General features: G+C 45.6%; 1 protein-coding gene across 1 annotated transcript; it reads right to left on the reverse strand.

Annotated features, from left to right (window-relative positions):
* Positions 1–13143: 13143 nt before the first annotated feature.
* Positions 13144–14995, reverse strand: LOC123058625 (tyrosine decarboxylase). The gene has a single exon (XM_044481329.1). The coding sequence runs from the start codon at positions 14875–14877 to the stop codon at positions 13294–13296; it is 1584 nt and encodes a 527-aa protein (XP_044337264.1). The 5' UTR covers positions 14878–14995; the 3' UTR covers positions 13144–13293.
* Between the last annotated feature and the right edge of the window lie 971 nt (positions 14996–15966).

Genomic DNA, 15966 nt, shown 5'->3' on the forward strand with positions numbered 1-15966 from the left:
CACCGATGATGACTAGTCCGCCTCACGTGATGATCGGACACGGCCTAGTTTGACTCGGATCATGTAATCACTTAGATGACTAGAGGGATGTCTATCTGAGTGGGAGTTCATAAGATGAACTTAATTATCCTGAACATAGTCAAAAGGTTTTTGCAAATTATGTCGTAGCTCGCGCTATAGTTCTACTGTTTAGATATGTTCCTAGGGAAAATTATAGTTGAAAGTTGATAGTAGCGATTATGCGATCAGTAGAAAGCTTATGTCCTTAATGCACCGCTCAGTGTGCTGAACCCCAAAACGTCGTTTGTGGATGTTGTGAACATCGGACATACACGTCTTGATAACTACGTGATAGTTCAGTTAAATGGTTTAGAGTTGAGGCACTAAAGACGTTTTCGAAACGTCGCGGAACATATGAGATGTTTCAAGGGCTGAAATTGGGATTTCAGGCTCGTGCCCACTTCAAGAGGTATGAGACCTCCGACGATTTTCTTAGCCTGCAAACTAAGGGAGAAAAGCTCAATCGTTGAGCTTGTGCCCAGATTGTCTGAGTGCAACAATCACTTGAATCGAGTGGGAGTTGATCTTCCAGATAAGAAAGTGATGGTTCTCCAAAGTCATTGCCACCAAGCTGTTAGAGCTTCATGATGAACTATAACATATCAGGGATAGATATGATGATCCTTGAGGTATTCGCGATGTTTGACACCGCGAAAGTAGAAATCAAGAAGGAGCATCAATTGTTGATGGTTGAACCACTAGTTTCAAGAAGGGCAAGGGCAAGAAGGGATACTTCATGAAACGGCAAATCAGCTGCCGCTCTAGTGAAGAAACCCAAGGTAAAACCCAAACCCGAGACTAAGTGCTTCTGTAATAAGGGGAACAACCACTAGAGCGGAATTACCCTAGATACTTGGTAGATGAGAAGGCTGGCAAGGTCGATAGAAGTATATTGGATATACATTATGTTAATGTGTACTTTACTAGTACTCCTAGTAGCACCAGGGTATTAGATACCGGTTCGGTTGCTAAGTGTTAGTAACTCGAAACAAAAGGCTACGAATAAACGGAGACTAGCTAAAGGTGAGCTGACGATATGTGTTGGAAGTTTTTCCAAGCTTGATATGATCAAGCATCGCACGCTCCCTCTACCAAAGAGATTGGTGTTAAACCTAAATAATTGTTATTTGGTGTTTGCGTTGAGCATAGACATGATTGGATTACGTTTATCGCAATACGGTTATTCATTTAAGGAGAATAATGGTTACTCTGTTTATTTGAATAATACCTTCAATGGTCTTACACCTAAAATGAATGGTTTATTAAATCTCGATCGTAGTGATACACATGTTCATGCCAAAAGATAGTAATGATAGTACCACCTACTTGTGGCACTGCCACGTAAGTCATATCGGTATAAAACGCATGAAGAAGCTCCATGTTGATGGATCTTTGGACTCACTCATTTTTGAAAAGTTTGAGACATGCGAACCATGTCTATTGGTGTATACGCATGAAGAAACTCCATGCAGATGGATCGTTTGGACTCACTTGATTTTGGATCACTTGAGATATGCAAATCATACCACATAGGCAAGATGACTGAAAAGCCTCGGTTTCAGTAAAATGGAACAAGATAGCAACTTGTTGGAAGCAACACATTTTGATGTGTGCAGTCCAATGAGTGCTGAGGCATGCAGTGAATATCGTTATGTTCTTACTTCACAGATGATTCGAGTAGATGTTGAGAATATTTACTTGATGAAACACAAGTCTGAATTATTGAATGGTTCAAGTAATTTCAGAGTGAAGTAGAAGATCATTGTGACAAGAGGATAAAATGTCTATGATATGATCATAGAGATGAGTATCTGAGTTACGAGTTTTGGCACACAGAATTAAGACATTGTGGAAATTGTTTCACAACTAATACAGCCTGGAACACCATAGTGTGATGGTGTGTCCGAACATCATAGTTGCACCCTATTGGATATGATGCATACCATGATGTCTCTTATCGAACTGCCACGATAGTTTATGGGTTAGGCATTAAAGACAACCACATTCACTTTAAATAGGGCACCACGTAATTCCGATGAGATGACACCGTATGAATTATGGTTTAGAGAAACCTAAGTTGTCGTTTCTTAAAGGTTTGGGGCTGCGACGCTTATGTGAAAAAGTTTCAGGATTAAGCTCGAACCCAAAGCGGATAAAGTACATCTTCATAGGACACCCAAAACAGTTGGGTATACCTCCTAATTCAGACCCGAAAGCAATATGAATTGTTTCTAGAATTGGGTCCTTTCTCGAGGAAAGGTTTCTCTCGAAAGAATTGAGTGGGAGGATGGTGGAGACTTGATGAGGTTATTGAACCGTCTCTTCAACTAGTGTGTGACAGGGCACAGGGAGTTGTTCCTGTGGCACCTACACCAATTGAAGTAGAAGCTTATGATAGTGATCATGAAACTTCGGATCAAGTCACTACCGTACCTCATAGGGTGACAAGGATGCGTACTACTTCAGAGTGGTACGGTAATCCTGTCTTGGAAGTCATGTTGCTAGACAACAATGAACCTACGAGCTATGGAGAAGCGATGGTGGGCCCAGATTCTGATAAATGGCTCAAGGCCATAAAACCCGAGAGAGGATCCATGTATGAAAACAAAGTGTAGACTTTGGAAGAACTACTTGATGGTCGTAAGGCTGTTAGGTACATATGGATTTTGAAAGGAAGACAGACAATGATGGTAAGTGTCACCATTGAGAAAGCTCGACTTGTCGTTAAGATGTTTTTCGACAAGTTCAAGGAGTTGACTACGATGAGACTTTCTCACTCATAGCGATGCTAAGAGTCTGTTGGAATTATATTAGCAACTACTGCATTATTTATGAAATCTTGCAGATAGGATGTCAAAACATTGTTTTCTCGACGATTCTTGAGGAAAGGTTGTATGTGATACAACCGGAAGGTTTTGTCAATCCCGAAAGATGCTAATAAGTATGCAAAGCTCCAGCAATCCTTCTAAGGACTGGAGTGAGGATCTCGGAGTTGGAATGTATGCTTTGATGATGATCAAAGATTTTGGGTTTGTACAAAGTTCATGAGAAACTTGTATTTCCAAAGAAGTGAGTGGGAGCACTATAGAATTTCTGAATAGTATATGTTGTTGACATATTAATGATCAGAAATGACGTAGAATTTCTGGAAAGCATATAGGGTTATTTGGAAAGTGTTTTCAATGGAAAACCTGAATTAAGCTACTTGAACATTGAGCATCAAGATCTATAAGGATAGATCAAAACGCTTAATAGTACTTTCAAATGAGCACATGCCTTGACGTGATCTTGAAGGTGTTCAAGATGGATCAGTCAAAGAAGGAGTTCTTGCCTGAGTTGTAAGGTATGAAGTTAAGACTTAAAGCTCGACCATGGCAGAATAGAGAGAAAGGAACGAAGGTCGTCCCCTATGCTTAAGACATAGGCTCTACAGTATGCTATGTTGTGTACCGCACCTGAAGTGTGCTTTACCATGAGTTAGTCAAGGGGTACAAGAGTGATCCAAGAATGGATCACAGGACAGCGGTCAAAGTTATCCTTAGTAACTAGTGGACTAAGGAATTTTCTCAATTATGGAGGTGGTAAAAGAGTTCATCGTAAAGGGTTACGTCGATGCAAGCTTAACACCTATCCGGATAGCTCTGAGTAGAGATACCGGATACGTATAATGGAGCAACAATTTAGAATAGCTCCAAGTAGAACAGTTATTTGGAATAGCTCCAAATAGAACGTGGTAGCTGCATCTAGGAGATGACATAGAGATTTGTAAAGCACACACGGATCTGAAAGATTCAGACCCGTTGACTATAACCTCTCTCACAAGCATAACATGATCAAACCCAGAACTCATCGAGTGTTAATCACATGGTAAATGTGAACTAGATTATTGACTCTAGTAAACTCTTTGGGTGTTAGTCACATGGGGATGTGACCTTGAGTGTTAATCACATATCGATGTGAACTAGATTATTGACTCTAGTGCAAGTGGGAGACTGTTGGAAATATGCCCTAGAGGCAATAATAAATTGATTATTATTATATTTCCTTGTTCATGATAATCGTTTATTATCCATGCTAGAATTGTATTGATAGGAAACTCAGATACATGTGTGGATACATAGACAACACCATGTCCCTAGTAAGCCTCTAGTTGACTAGCTCGTTAATCAATAGATGGTTACGGTTTCCTAACCATGGACATTGGATGTCGTTGATAACGGGATCACATCATTAGGAGAATGATGTGATGGACAAGACCCAATCCTAAGCCTAGCACAAGATCATGTAGTTCGTATGCTAAAGCTTTTCTAATGTCAAGTATCATTTCCTTAGACCATGAGATTGTGCAACTCCCGGATACCGTAGGAGTGCTTTGGGTGTGCCAAACGTCACAACGTAACTGGGTGGCTATAAAGGTACACTACGGGTATCTCTGAAAGTGTCTGTTGGGTTGGCACGAATCGAGATTGGGATTTTGTCACTCCGTGTAAACGGAGAGGTATCTCTGGGCCCACTCGGTAGGACATCATCATAATGTGCACAATGTGACCAAGGGGTTGATCACGGGATGATGTGTTACGGAACGAGTAAAGAGACTTGCCGGTAACGAGATTGAACAAGGTATCGGTATACCGACGATCGAATCTCGGGCAAGTACCATACCGCTAGACAAAGGGAATTGTATACGGGATTGATTGAGTCCTTGACATCGTGGTTCATCCGATGAGATCATCGTGGAACATGTGGGAGCCAACATGGGTATCCAGATCCCGCTGTTGGTTATTGACCGGAGAACATCTCGGTCATGACTACATGTCTCCCGAACCCGTAGGGTCTACACACTTAAGGTTCGATGACGCTAGGGTTATAAAGGAAGTTTGTATGTGGTTACCGAATGTTGTTCGGAGTCCCGGATGAGATCCCGGACGTCACGAGGAGTTCCGGAATGGTCCGGAGGTAAAGATTTATATATAGGAAGTCCTGTTTCGGCCATCGGGACAAGTTTCGGGGTCATTGGTATTGTACCGGGACCACCGGAAGGGTCCCGGGGGCCCACCGGGTGGGGCCACCTGCCCCCGGGGGCCACATGGGCTGTAGGGGGTGCGCCTTGGCCTACATGGGCCAAGGTCACCAGCCCCTAGAGGCCCATGCGCCAAGATATAGGAAAAAGGGGAGAGTCCTAAAGGGGGAAGGCACCTCCGAGGTGCCTTGGGGAGGATGGACTCCTCCCCCCTCTTAGCCGCACCCCTTCCTTGGAGGAAGGGGCAAGGCTGCGCCTCCCCCCTCTCCCCTGCCCCTATATATAGTGGAGGGGAGGGAGGGCATCCATACCTGAGCCCTTGGCGCCTCCCTCCCTCCCGTGACACCTCCTCCTCTCCCGTAGGTGCTTGGCGAAGCCCTGCAGGATTGCCACGCTCCTCCATCACCACCACACCGTTGTGCTGCTGCTGGATGGAGTCTTCCTCAACCGCTCCCTCTCTCCTTGCTGGATCAAGGCGTGGGAGACATCGTCGAGCTGTACGTGTGTTGAACGCGGAGGTGCCGTCCGTTCGGCACTAGGATCATCGGTGATCTGAATCACGACGAGTACGACTCCATCAACCCCGTTCACTTGAACGCTTCCGCTTAGCGATCTACAAGGGTATGTAGATGCACTCTCCTTCCCCTCGTTGCTAGTCTCTCCATAGATAGATCTTGGTGACACGTAGGAAAATTTTGAATTTCTACTATGTTCCCCAACATTTTCTTGCGAAGATCATCATTGATTGCCTTTAAGAACTCATGCTCTTGCTCAAGGTTGAGCTTTTCAAAACGTAATTTCTCATTCTCGATGATCTCCTAAGATAGTTTCATGAGCTAACTTAAGAGTGTTTAGTTCTTTAGTTAGAGACTCAATCTTCTCCTTATCATTGTCATTCGTTTCATCATAGTATTCATCACTATAGTTGTCAACAAGTAAATCATCATCACCTAACAAGTCATGTTCATCACTATTGAAATCAACATACTCGGGGTGTGATATCTTTGGACCTTTGGCCATGAAGCATCTTCCAATTCCTTCATTTGGTGAATCAAATATGTCGTAGGAGTTGGTTGACACAAGTGCTAGACCGGCAACACCTTCATCTTGAGTATATTCGGAGTCAGAGTGATAGCTTCTCTCGGAGTCATTGTCGGATTCGGAGTCGGATACCCATTCACCAACATGAGCTTGATGTCTTCGTTTTGTGTAGCTCCTTGATGACTTGTCCTTTCTTTCTGAATCCTTGCTTCTCCGTGAGGGTCTTCGTTCATATCGATCATCCCTACTCCTTCTCTCCCTTGATGGTGATTCTTCTCTTCTACTTCTTCTTTTGGGAGAATCTTCTCTTCTCTTTTGGGGAGTCGTACACTCATTGGAGTAGTGTCCGGGTCTTTCACAATTGTAGCAGTTTCGCTCTCGACTAGAAGATCTTTTGTCATTGTAGGACCTTGACTTGTAACTTCTCTCTTTGCTTCTATTCTTATAGAACTTGTTGAAGTTCTTCACCATTAAGCTCAATTCTTCATTGAAGGTTTGTTTCTCACTTGATGATGTGGGGGCTTCACATGAGGCTTTGTAAGCACCACTTGACTTGTTATGGAGCTCCTCCTTATCCTTGAGTGACATCTCATGAGCAATAATTCTTCCAATGACTTCCGTTGGCTTGAGATCTTTGTAATTTGGCATCATTTGGATCAATATGCATACGGTATCGTATTTTCCATCCAAGGCTCTGAGGATCTTCTTGATGATGAATTTGTCGGTCATCTCTTCACTTTCTAAGTCGGCAATCTCATTTGTGATAAGAGCAAGCCTAGAGTACATTTCAGCGACACCTTCACCATCCTTCATTTTGAACTTGTCAAGTTGACTTTGAAGCACATCCAACTTGGATTCCTTGACGGAGTCGGTACCTTCGTGCATATCAATCAAAGTATCCCAAATTTCCTTTGCATTCTCAAGACAACTGATTTTGTTGAATTCTTCGGGCCACAATCCGTTGAAGAGGATATCACAAGCTTGAGCGTTGTATTGCAGCATTTTCAACTCTTCCACGGTAGCTTCACGATTCGGTTCTTTCCCATCAAAGAATTCACTTTGCAAGCCAACACACACAATAGCCCAAACAGCGGGGTTATGTCCAAGAATATGCATTTTCATCTTATGCTTCCAACTAGCAAAATTAGTGCCATCAAAGTAAGGACCTCTACGGTGGTAATTTCCCTCGCTAGACGCCATACTCTCCTAGGTTGTGAAACCAAGGCTATGACCACCAAAAGCTATGGAAATCAAAGCAAATGGAGACCAGAGCTCTGATACCACTTGTAGGATCAAAAGTATGTCTAGAGGGGGGGTGATTAGACTACTTGACCAATTAAAAATCTATTCTTTTCCCAATTTTAGTCTTTGGCAGATTTTAGCTATCTTAGCACAAGTTAAGCAATCTTAACATAATTCAAGCAATCATGCAAAGAGTCTATGAGCAGCGAAAAGTAAAGCATGCAACTTGCAGAATGTAAAGGGAAGGGCTTGGAGAATTCAAACGCAATTGGAGACACGGATGTTTTTGTCGTGGTTCCGATAGGTGGTGCTATCTTACATCCACGTTGATGGAGACTTCAACCCACGAAGGGTAACGGTTGCGCGAGTCCACGGAGGGCTCCACCCAAAAAGGGCCCACGAAGAAGCAACCTTGTCTATCCCATCATGGCCATCGCCCATGAAGGATTTGCCTCACTAGCGGTAGATCTTCACGAAGTAGGCGATCTCCTTGCCCTTACAAACTCCTTGGTTCAACTCCACAATCTTTGTCGGAGGCTCCCAAGTGACACCTAGCCAATCTAGGAGACACCACTCTCCAAGAAATAACAAATGGTGTGTTGACGATGAACTTCTTGCTCTTGTGCTTCAAATGATAGTCTCCCCAACACTCAACTCTCTCTCACAGGATATGAATTTGGTGGAAAGAAAATTTGAGTGTAAAGCAACTTGGGAAGGCTAGAGATCAAGATTCATATGGTGAGAATGGAATATCTTGGCCTCAAAACATGAGTAGGTGGTTCTCTCTGAAAATGTGTATTGGAAGTGTAGGTATGTTCTGATGGCTCTCTCCACGAATGAAGAGTGGGTGGAGGGGTATATATATAGCCTCCACACAAAAACTAACCGTTACACACAATTTACCAATCTCAGTGAGACCGAATTGAGAAACTCGGTCGGACCGATTTAGCAAACCTAGTGACCGTTAGGATTTTCGGTGGGACTGAGATGCAACTCGGTAGGACCGATATGGTTAGGCTTAGGGCATAACGTAATCTCGATGTGACCGACTACACAAACTCGGTGGGACCAATTTTGGTAATAAGCTAACCAGAGAGTTGGTCAGGTAAACTCGGTGGGACCGATCGCTCATTTCGGTGGGGCCGAAATGTTACAAAAGGGAAATAGTGAGTTTACACTGCAATCTCGGTGGGACCGATCGCTCATCTCGGTAGGACCGAAATGTTACGAAGGGAAACAGAGAGATTACAACCCCATCTCGGTGTGGCCGAGATCCCTATCGGTGAGACCGATTTGCCTAGGGTTTGTGGCAGTGGCTATGACATCTGAACTCGGTGGTGCCGGATAGAAAGAATCGGTGGGGCCGAGTTTGACTTTTGGTTTAGGTCAGATGTGGATGTAGGAAGGTAGTTGAGGGTTTTGGAGCATATCACTAAGCACTGTGAAGCAAGAACCTCATCAAGCAACACCTCATCCCTCCTTGATAGTATTGGCTTTTCCTATAGACTCAATATGATCTTGGATCACTAATATAAAATGTAGAGTCTTGAGCTTTGAGCTTGAGCCAATCTTTTTGTCCTTAGTATTTTGAGGGGTCCACTTTCCTCATCCATGACATACCATTTATTGAGTTTTTTCTGAAATATTAATCTTGGAATAGCATTAGCTCAATGAGCTATATATTGTTAGGAATTACCAAAACCACCTAGGGATAATTGCACTTTCACAGAGAGACCTGGCACGGTACATGCAACAATACAGCTCTGAAGATGGATTGGTGGCAGGTGGCTGCGGCAGCCTCATACCCGGCAGGTGTCCCAGTTGAGGAGTGCACCGGACTGGTAGGTGCCCCATACCAGGCAGGTGTCCTGGTTGGGACCTCGGGTCTTAAATGTTTAGGTTTGGCTGCGGATGTCTGTTTGGTATTAGGCCCAGACTATCTGCGCCCCTTCATCAATTGGATAGGTGTAGCAACAGTTGTTGTTTAGACGATTGCTTTAATCTTGCTGTTGTTTGGCTTTGTAAAGTCTTGTGAGAATAATTAATAAAGTGGTCGTATGCATCGCTCAGATGCAGAGGCCGGGGGTCATCCTCCTTTTCTAAAAAAAATCCATATGTTTGTGTTCTATCCAAGATGTTACAAATGTAACAAAAAAAGAGTCAATTACATCAGTAGTGCTAGACCTTGGCACAAACGGTCACTTTGGTGCTAGAACTTGTGGCATACATTGAAATGGTGTAATAAATTGGTTCGAACGTGCAAATACAGTGCAAATCACGTTTATGTATGCCTGAGCCGCTGATTAGGCATGCCAGCGTGGCGTGAGACCCGCTGTCGGCGACAGGAAGACAGAGGAGTGGTGTATGGCCTTTTTTTGCGAAAACCCTCTTGATTTTTTTCATTTCTCGCAAAAAAGCCCTGCCGATGTTCGAGAAGTGGCATTTCATTTTTTCTGAAAAAATAACATGAAAAACTAGTCCCCCGACTCGACCTACGGCAATGACAAATCCGATCGAGCAACTCCATCGGTGCACCCTTCCAGGGGCAATTTCACCGTCCGGGCACCCTGGGCACATGCCCGGGCTCGAGCACTGCGGATTTTTCGAGTGGCCGGGGTCACAATCCATGAATACGTACGATCTAGGCAGAAAAATACAACAACTTAATGAATTGGGCTAGTTTAGGCGTTGCTTTTGCGGTTTGGGCTTACTCACGCCAAACGAGAACGCCTAAGGCTCATCCATTAATTTCTTTATTACATGGGCCACGCTAGGTTAGTCAGACTCAGATCGATGTCGAGCCTGCGGCTGCATCGCTCGCCTCGCCTGTTTGCCTGCCTCGCACACTGTGTGCCTCTACGCCGCGCCGCAAGACTGTGCCCTAGCAATTCCGGCGTCGTTGGAGGTGGTGGCCGGCGAGGTGTGTGGACTGATGAAGCACCGATGACCGGCAAGACCGCAAGAGATGGTGCACGACCGAGCCTCCAATTAGGCTACGATTCCACCAAGTAACGATCGGGATCTGAAGCGAAAGCGCAAGAGTCAAAGCGGCATCCCCTGTGATGTGAATTCTCCACCGACGGATGGTGGCTCGTCCTCATCATCGTGGGCACTTCAGCGAGCACTAGTCACGCGTGCAGCACCAGCAAATGCCCAGCCTGCGCAAGGCCATGGCCAAGAGACAGCAAACAGCCAACGGCGAGGGCCACCAATGGCAGCGGCAAACGACAACTAGGTGAGTTATCCGACTCCAACTATGTTTGTTCAACTACATAATTGAGCATATTATTTAGTGACACTAGTGTGTTGGCGGTTTGATAGACCAAAGTACACTTTAGTTTATATCATGCCCAGGCTTTGGGAATTCGCTAGCTCCGCCACTGCACCCTTCATGTGCTTCATGAATAACTACACAGAATGTATTTAAACGCAGGTGCACTTGGAGCCAAAATGGGCTACAGTCTGTGCGGCCCATTTAGACCTGCTCGTTTCTTTTGGAAATTTGTAAAAGGTATGTAAATTATAACCTTAATAATAAAAATAAATTTCAAATATTTTTGGTGTATACATATTATATAAATCCAAACAAAAATAACTCCCATTTAAAAAAAACACGCATTATTTTCAAAACATGCATATATATAATAATATTTATGAATTATAAAAATGTTTTTATATTTGAAACCCATTTAGGACCCACATGGGTCCTGCTTATACTACATTAAGGACTGTTATGGACATAAGTAAGCATAACGCGAGTGGTGTATTGACCATGACCGCATTCAGTCTTGCTGTACGTCGTGTGTGATCGAGACGTGGAGGCCATATTTTTCAGTTTAATTTTCATGTATTGCAGGCAGGACCCATGTGTCATAGGGGTGAAAAAAAGAAAAAAGACAACTGACAGGTAGACATGGACTTTTTTATGAAATCAAGGGGATTTTCGCAAAAGAAAATAAGCCACACGCGCTCCTCTTAGCCTTCTAGTCACTAACAGCAGGCCCCATGCCATGTTGGTGTGCCAAGTCAGCGTTGATTTTGTATCCAGAAGTGATTTGCACTGTATTTGCACGTCTGAGCCAAGTTATTGCACCAATTTAATGTATGCCACACGTTCTAGCACCAAAGTGATCGTTTGTGCCAAGTTTTATCACCATCGGTGTAATTGACTCCAAAAAAAATGATGAAACAAATAAGAGATCAAGAGCAAAAGTCATCGCTAGCTATGTTTCAAGCGAAGTCAGAGAGAGAGAGAGAGAGAGAGAGAGAGAGAGAGAGAGAGAGAGAGAGAGAGAGAGAGAGAGAGAGAGAGAGAGAGAGAGAGAGAGAGAGAGAGATTGGTTAAGCTGTTAGGGAGTGGATGCACGGAACACACATTAGGAAAATATAGTAAGGGCGTCTTCAACATGGTGCCGCAAATTGGAGGCACTATCCATTCAGGGCGTCTCCATCGGATACATCCGAAACATCTGCGCGCATTTCAAATGTGAATCAAAAAAACCGAACAATTTTCATGTAAACTGGGTGATTTTCATTTAAACCAGACCAAACTCATGAAATGGTTGACATATTTCATTAAACAAAAACGGACATGACATTTTTTAACATAGCAAAATTATCCTAGTCTAAATCTTCGGTGGTCGTGGGCACGTCCTTATCTGACGTCTTACTCTTTCTTGGACGTGGACTGTTCCATATCCCACACCCTAATCTTCGTGGGAGCCTGTCGCGTGGCCTTGGATGTCGCCGGTCCGGCGAGATCCATGATAGACAACAACCTTTGCTTAAACAATAAATTAAGGCGTGAAGGAAAATGCTCGATAAAATCCCATCGGCATTACCGAAAGGACCTCTCCGTCTTCATCAGGTAGCTAGATGAGTGCTTGGGATCATGAATTTCAGCCAACGAGACATTTTGTATCAATAATACTAAGGCGTGAAGGAAAATGCTCGATAAAATCCCATCGGCATCCACGGATCCGCCAAAGTAAACGCCTGCCCGCTTGCGATGGGGATCTGCAAACTACCACGTGGTCTAACATAGGTCACAGGATATGCTTTATTATACCGATCTAGGAGTATGTGGGTCAGAGAATCTGCGAACTACTAAGTGGTTTCCCGTTGGCCGGCCGTGCCCTGGCCCTATCATCAGAGGATCTGCGAACTACTAAGTGGTTTCCCGTTGGCCGGTCGTGCCCTGGCCCTATCATCCAAACCCGTGCGTGGGTGTGCGGGTGTGCTGTTGCTACCGGTCGACTACTAATGATGGCGATAACAAATATGGTTGCGGTCTGTTGTGCTAATAAAGGAGCTGCGCTTGAAGGATTTTCCCTTCATGACATCGATATGTATGCATATGTTGATCGACGAAACCGACATCAACATAGCCGGAAAATTCAAAATAAATTCAGAAAATGCGATCATTGATGCTAAGTCTAGGACAAAAACCTAGTGGTTGGTTTCAGAACAAAATAAACATACCATCTGAGTTGTCCTTTTCCTTTTCTTTTTCTTTGCCAAATACCATCTGAGTTGTCCTCGTTTCGCCAATTATCCAGCAATTATTCGCTTGAAATCTTGAATCCGCCAATGGAGCAAAACAGAGTGCACGTGTGAAAAATCATACCACGAATGTTGTCAACTGTAATTTCATAATGTTTTGAAACTGCCCACGCAAAACATATAATTAAGTTTCCACTATATAGCTGCTGAAACGGGCGTATGTTTTGATAACTCACGGACAAAACTGCAAACAGAGTGAGTGAAACAAGCAGTACACGTCACCAGTAAATTGCTTCATATATATAAATATCAAATACAAATCCGCATGGTTCCGACGACCTAATTGAGGTCGAGACTTAATTAGGATCAAGTAATGTCTGCAGGTAGATTTTACATAGAGAAACATATATATTCACCTCGCCCGAACTTTAACCAAGCACGCTGTAAATAATTTCCATTTTCCGGAGGATTACCGAGGCCCGATCCTGGACCACCTTCCATGCGTCAGCGACGTGGTGCTCCTCCGTGAGCGTGCTCCCGACGGCGCACCTGAGCATGTAGACGCCGCCCACGTTCGCGGAGCTCATGTACGGGCCCGGGCCGACCGCGTTCACCTCCTCGAGCAGGCCCCGGTTGAGCTCGTTGGCCGTCTTCTCGCCGCCGAACCTCTCCGGCGACCGGAGCCGGAAGCACACCAGCGCGAACTGCCTGTCCGTCACCACCTCGAACCTCTCGTCGGCCCGCACCATGTCCTCGAACGCCTCGGCCATGCGCACGTGGGAGCGGATGTGGTCGCGCAGGCCGTCCACGCCGTAGCAGCGGAGCACGAGCCACATCTTGAGCGCGCGGAACCGGCGGGTCAGCGTCATGGTCCAGTCCTTGTAGTCCACCACGTCGTGCCCCTTCGACGCCGCGTCCTTGAGGATGTACTCCTGCTCCGTGCCCAGCGCCGCCACGAGCTCGCTCGGCCTCTTCACCCACATCGCGCAGCAGTCGTTGTTGGCCAGGAGCCACTTGTGGGCGTTCATGCTGAACGAGTCCACGGCCTCTACGCCGTCGATCACGTGCCGGAACTCCGGGCAGACCAGCGCCGAGCCGGTGTAGGCCGCGTCGACGTGGACCCACACGCCGTGGGACGCCGCCACGGTGCAGAGCTTGCCGATGGGGTCAACGGCGGTCGTCTGGGTGGTCCCGACGGTCGCGCACAGGAACAGCGGCACCAGCCCGGCGTCCACGTCGGCCTGCATGGCGGCCTGCAGCTCCGTGGGCGAGAGCGCGAACATGTCTTCGCGGCACGTGTGTATCGCGCGGCAGTGGTCCCGCGGGATCCCGGCGATGCGCGCAGCCTTGCGGAAGGCGAAATGGGTCTGGTCGGAGCAGTAGACGACAAGGTCGCCGATCCTCCTCTCGCCGATCTCGGCGAGCTTCTTGTCCCTGGCGGCGACGAGGGCGCAGAGTATGGCCTCGCACGAGGTGCCCAGAAGCGTGCCCCCGCCGCCGCCGGCGAACAGGAGGCTCTCCGGCAAATGCAGCGCCTTGCCGAGCCAGTCCACGACCACCATCTCCAGCTCGGTGGCGGCCGGCGAGGCGGCCCACGTGAAGGGCACCACGTTGATGCCGGCAATGAGCGCCTCCCCGAGGGCCCCGACGGTGCTGCTGGACGCCGGGAAGTGCGCGAAGTGGCGGGGGCTCTGCCAGTGCGTCATGCCCGGGAGGATGAGGTCGCGGACGTCCCTGAGCGCGGAGCCGAACGCGTCGGGCTCCGGGCGGGACGGCGCCTCCGCGGGGAGCACATTGCGAAGGAAGCCGGGCGTGACGCTGGGGTGCACGGGGTAGTCCCCCATGCCGCCGTAGTACTCGGCGATGAAGTCGATGACCCCGTGTCCCTGGCGCCGGAACACGTCGGCGTCGAGCACGGTGGGGCACTGCGGCTTTGCGTCAGCCACCGCCGGGGCGGCGCCATTGTTGGCCGCGCTGTGCATGGCGTCGAAGCACTGCGACGGTGGAGCCATGCGTGGGGTGGGGTGCGAGGGAATTAATGCAGTCGAACTATCAAGCAGCTTAGCAGAAGGATCAGTGAGTTAATAGGCCAGCTGAGGAGTGATTAACTGCTGCTAGCGGCAACCTGTGGCGATGTCGACTGATGCTAATTCAGGACGGCTCCGGTAGCTATTTATACAGTTGGGGCGCCCGTATTACTCAAGCTGGTTGTAATGGGGTATCATATCATATCATATCATACTAGTTATGATACTACCTTCTTAATGCATATTACTTCATTTGTTTGCAAAAATATAAATGTTTTTAAAGATTTCAACAAATGACTACATACGAAGCAAAATGAGTGAATCTATACTTTAAAATATGTGTATATACATCCATATGTTGTAGTTCATTTAAAACCTCTAAAAAGACTTATATTTTGAAACCTCTAAAGATAAGTCTTTCTAGAGATTCCAACAATTGACTATACGTAGCAAAATGAGTGAATCAACACTTTAAAATATGTCTATATACATTCGTATGTTGTAGTCTATTTGAAATGTCTAAAAAGACTTATATTTAGAAACAGAGGGAGTATATTAGTATCATATAGTACTCTATTTATTGCCATGCATGACACATAGTAGCATAACATTTATTATGATACGGTATCATGATATGATACTTAACTCTCTCTTTTTCATTTAATTTTATGACACCTCATCAAAATTGCCTAGTTGGCATGCATGATACTAACTGTGATACTACCATTAGACGGGTTGTAATGCGGAGTATCATATACTAATATCATGCATATGATATGATACTAGTATATGATACTACCTTTGTAATGCATAGTATCAGAAGTTAGTATCTTAAGTTGTCTTAGGCTGGTCATAGTGGGGAGTAACTTATACTAGTGTCATACATATGACACTAGTCTAAATTACTATCTTTATAGTGCAAAGTAACATAGTACTCCCTCCGTTTTTATTTACTCCGCATATTAGAATTGACTGAAGTCAAACTTCGTAAAGTTTAACCAAGTTTATAGAAAATAATATAAACATTTACCATAACAAATTTATACTATGTGAAAGTACATTCAATAATAAATC

Source organism: Triticum aestivum, chromosome 3A (assembly GCF_018294505.1).
Source record: "Triticum aestivum cultivar Chinese Spring chromosome 3A, IWGSC CS RefSeq v2.1, whole genome shotgun sequence".
In the NCBI taxonomy this organism is placed as follows: domain Eukaryota; kingdom Viridiplantae; phylum Streptophyta; class Magnoliopsida; order Poales; family Poaceae; genus Triticum; species Triticum aestivum.

Bases quoted from the DNA above. Each gene is read 5' to 3' on its own strand.
- LOC123058625 (XM_044481329.1), bottom strand. From the start codon at position 14,877: ATGGCTCCACCGTCGCAGTGCTTCGACGCCATGCACAGCGCGGCCAAC.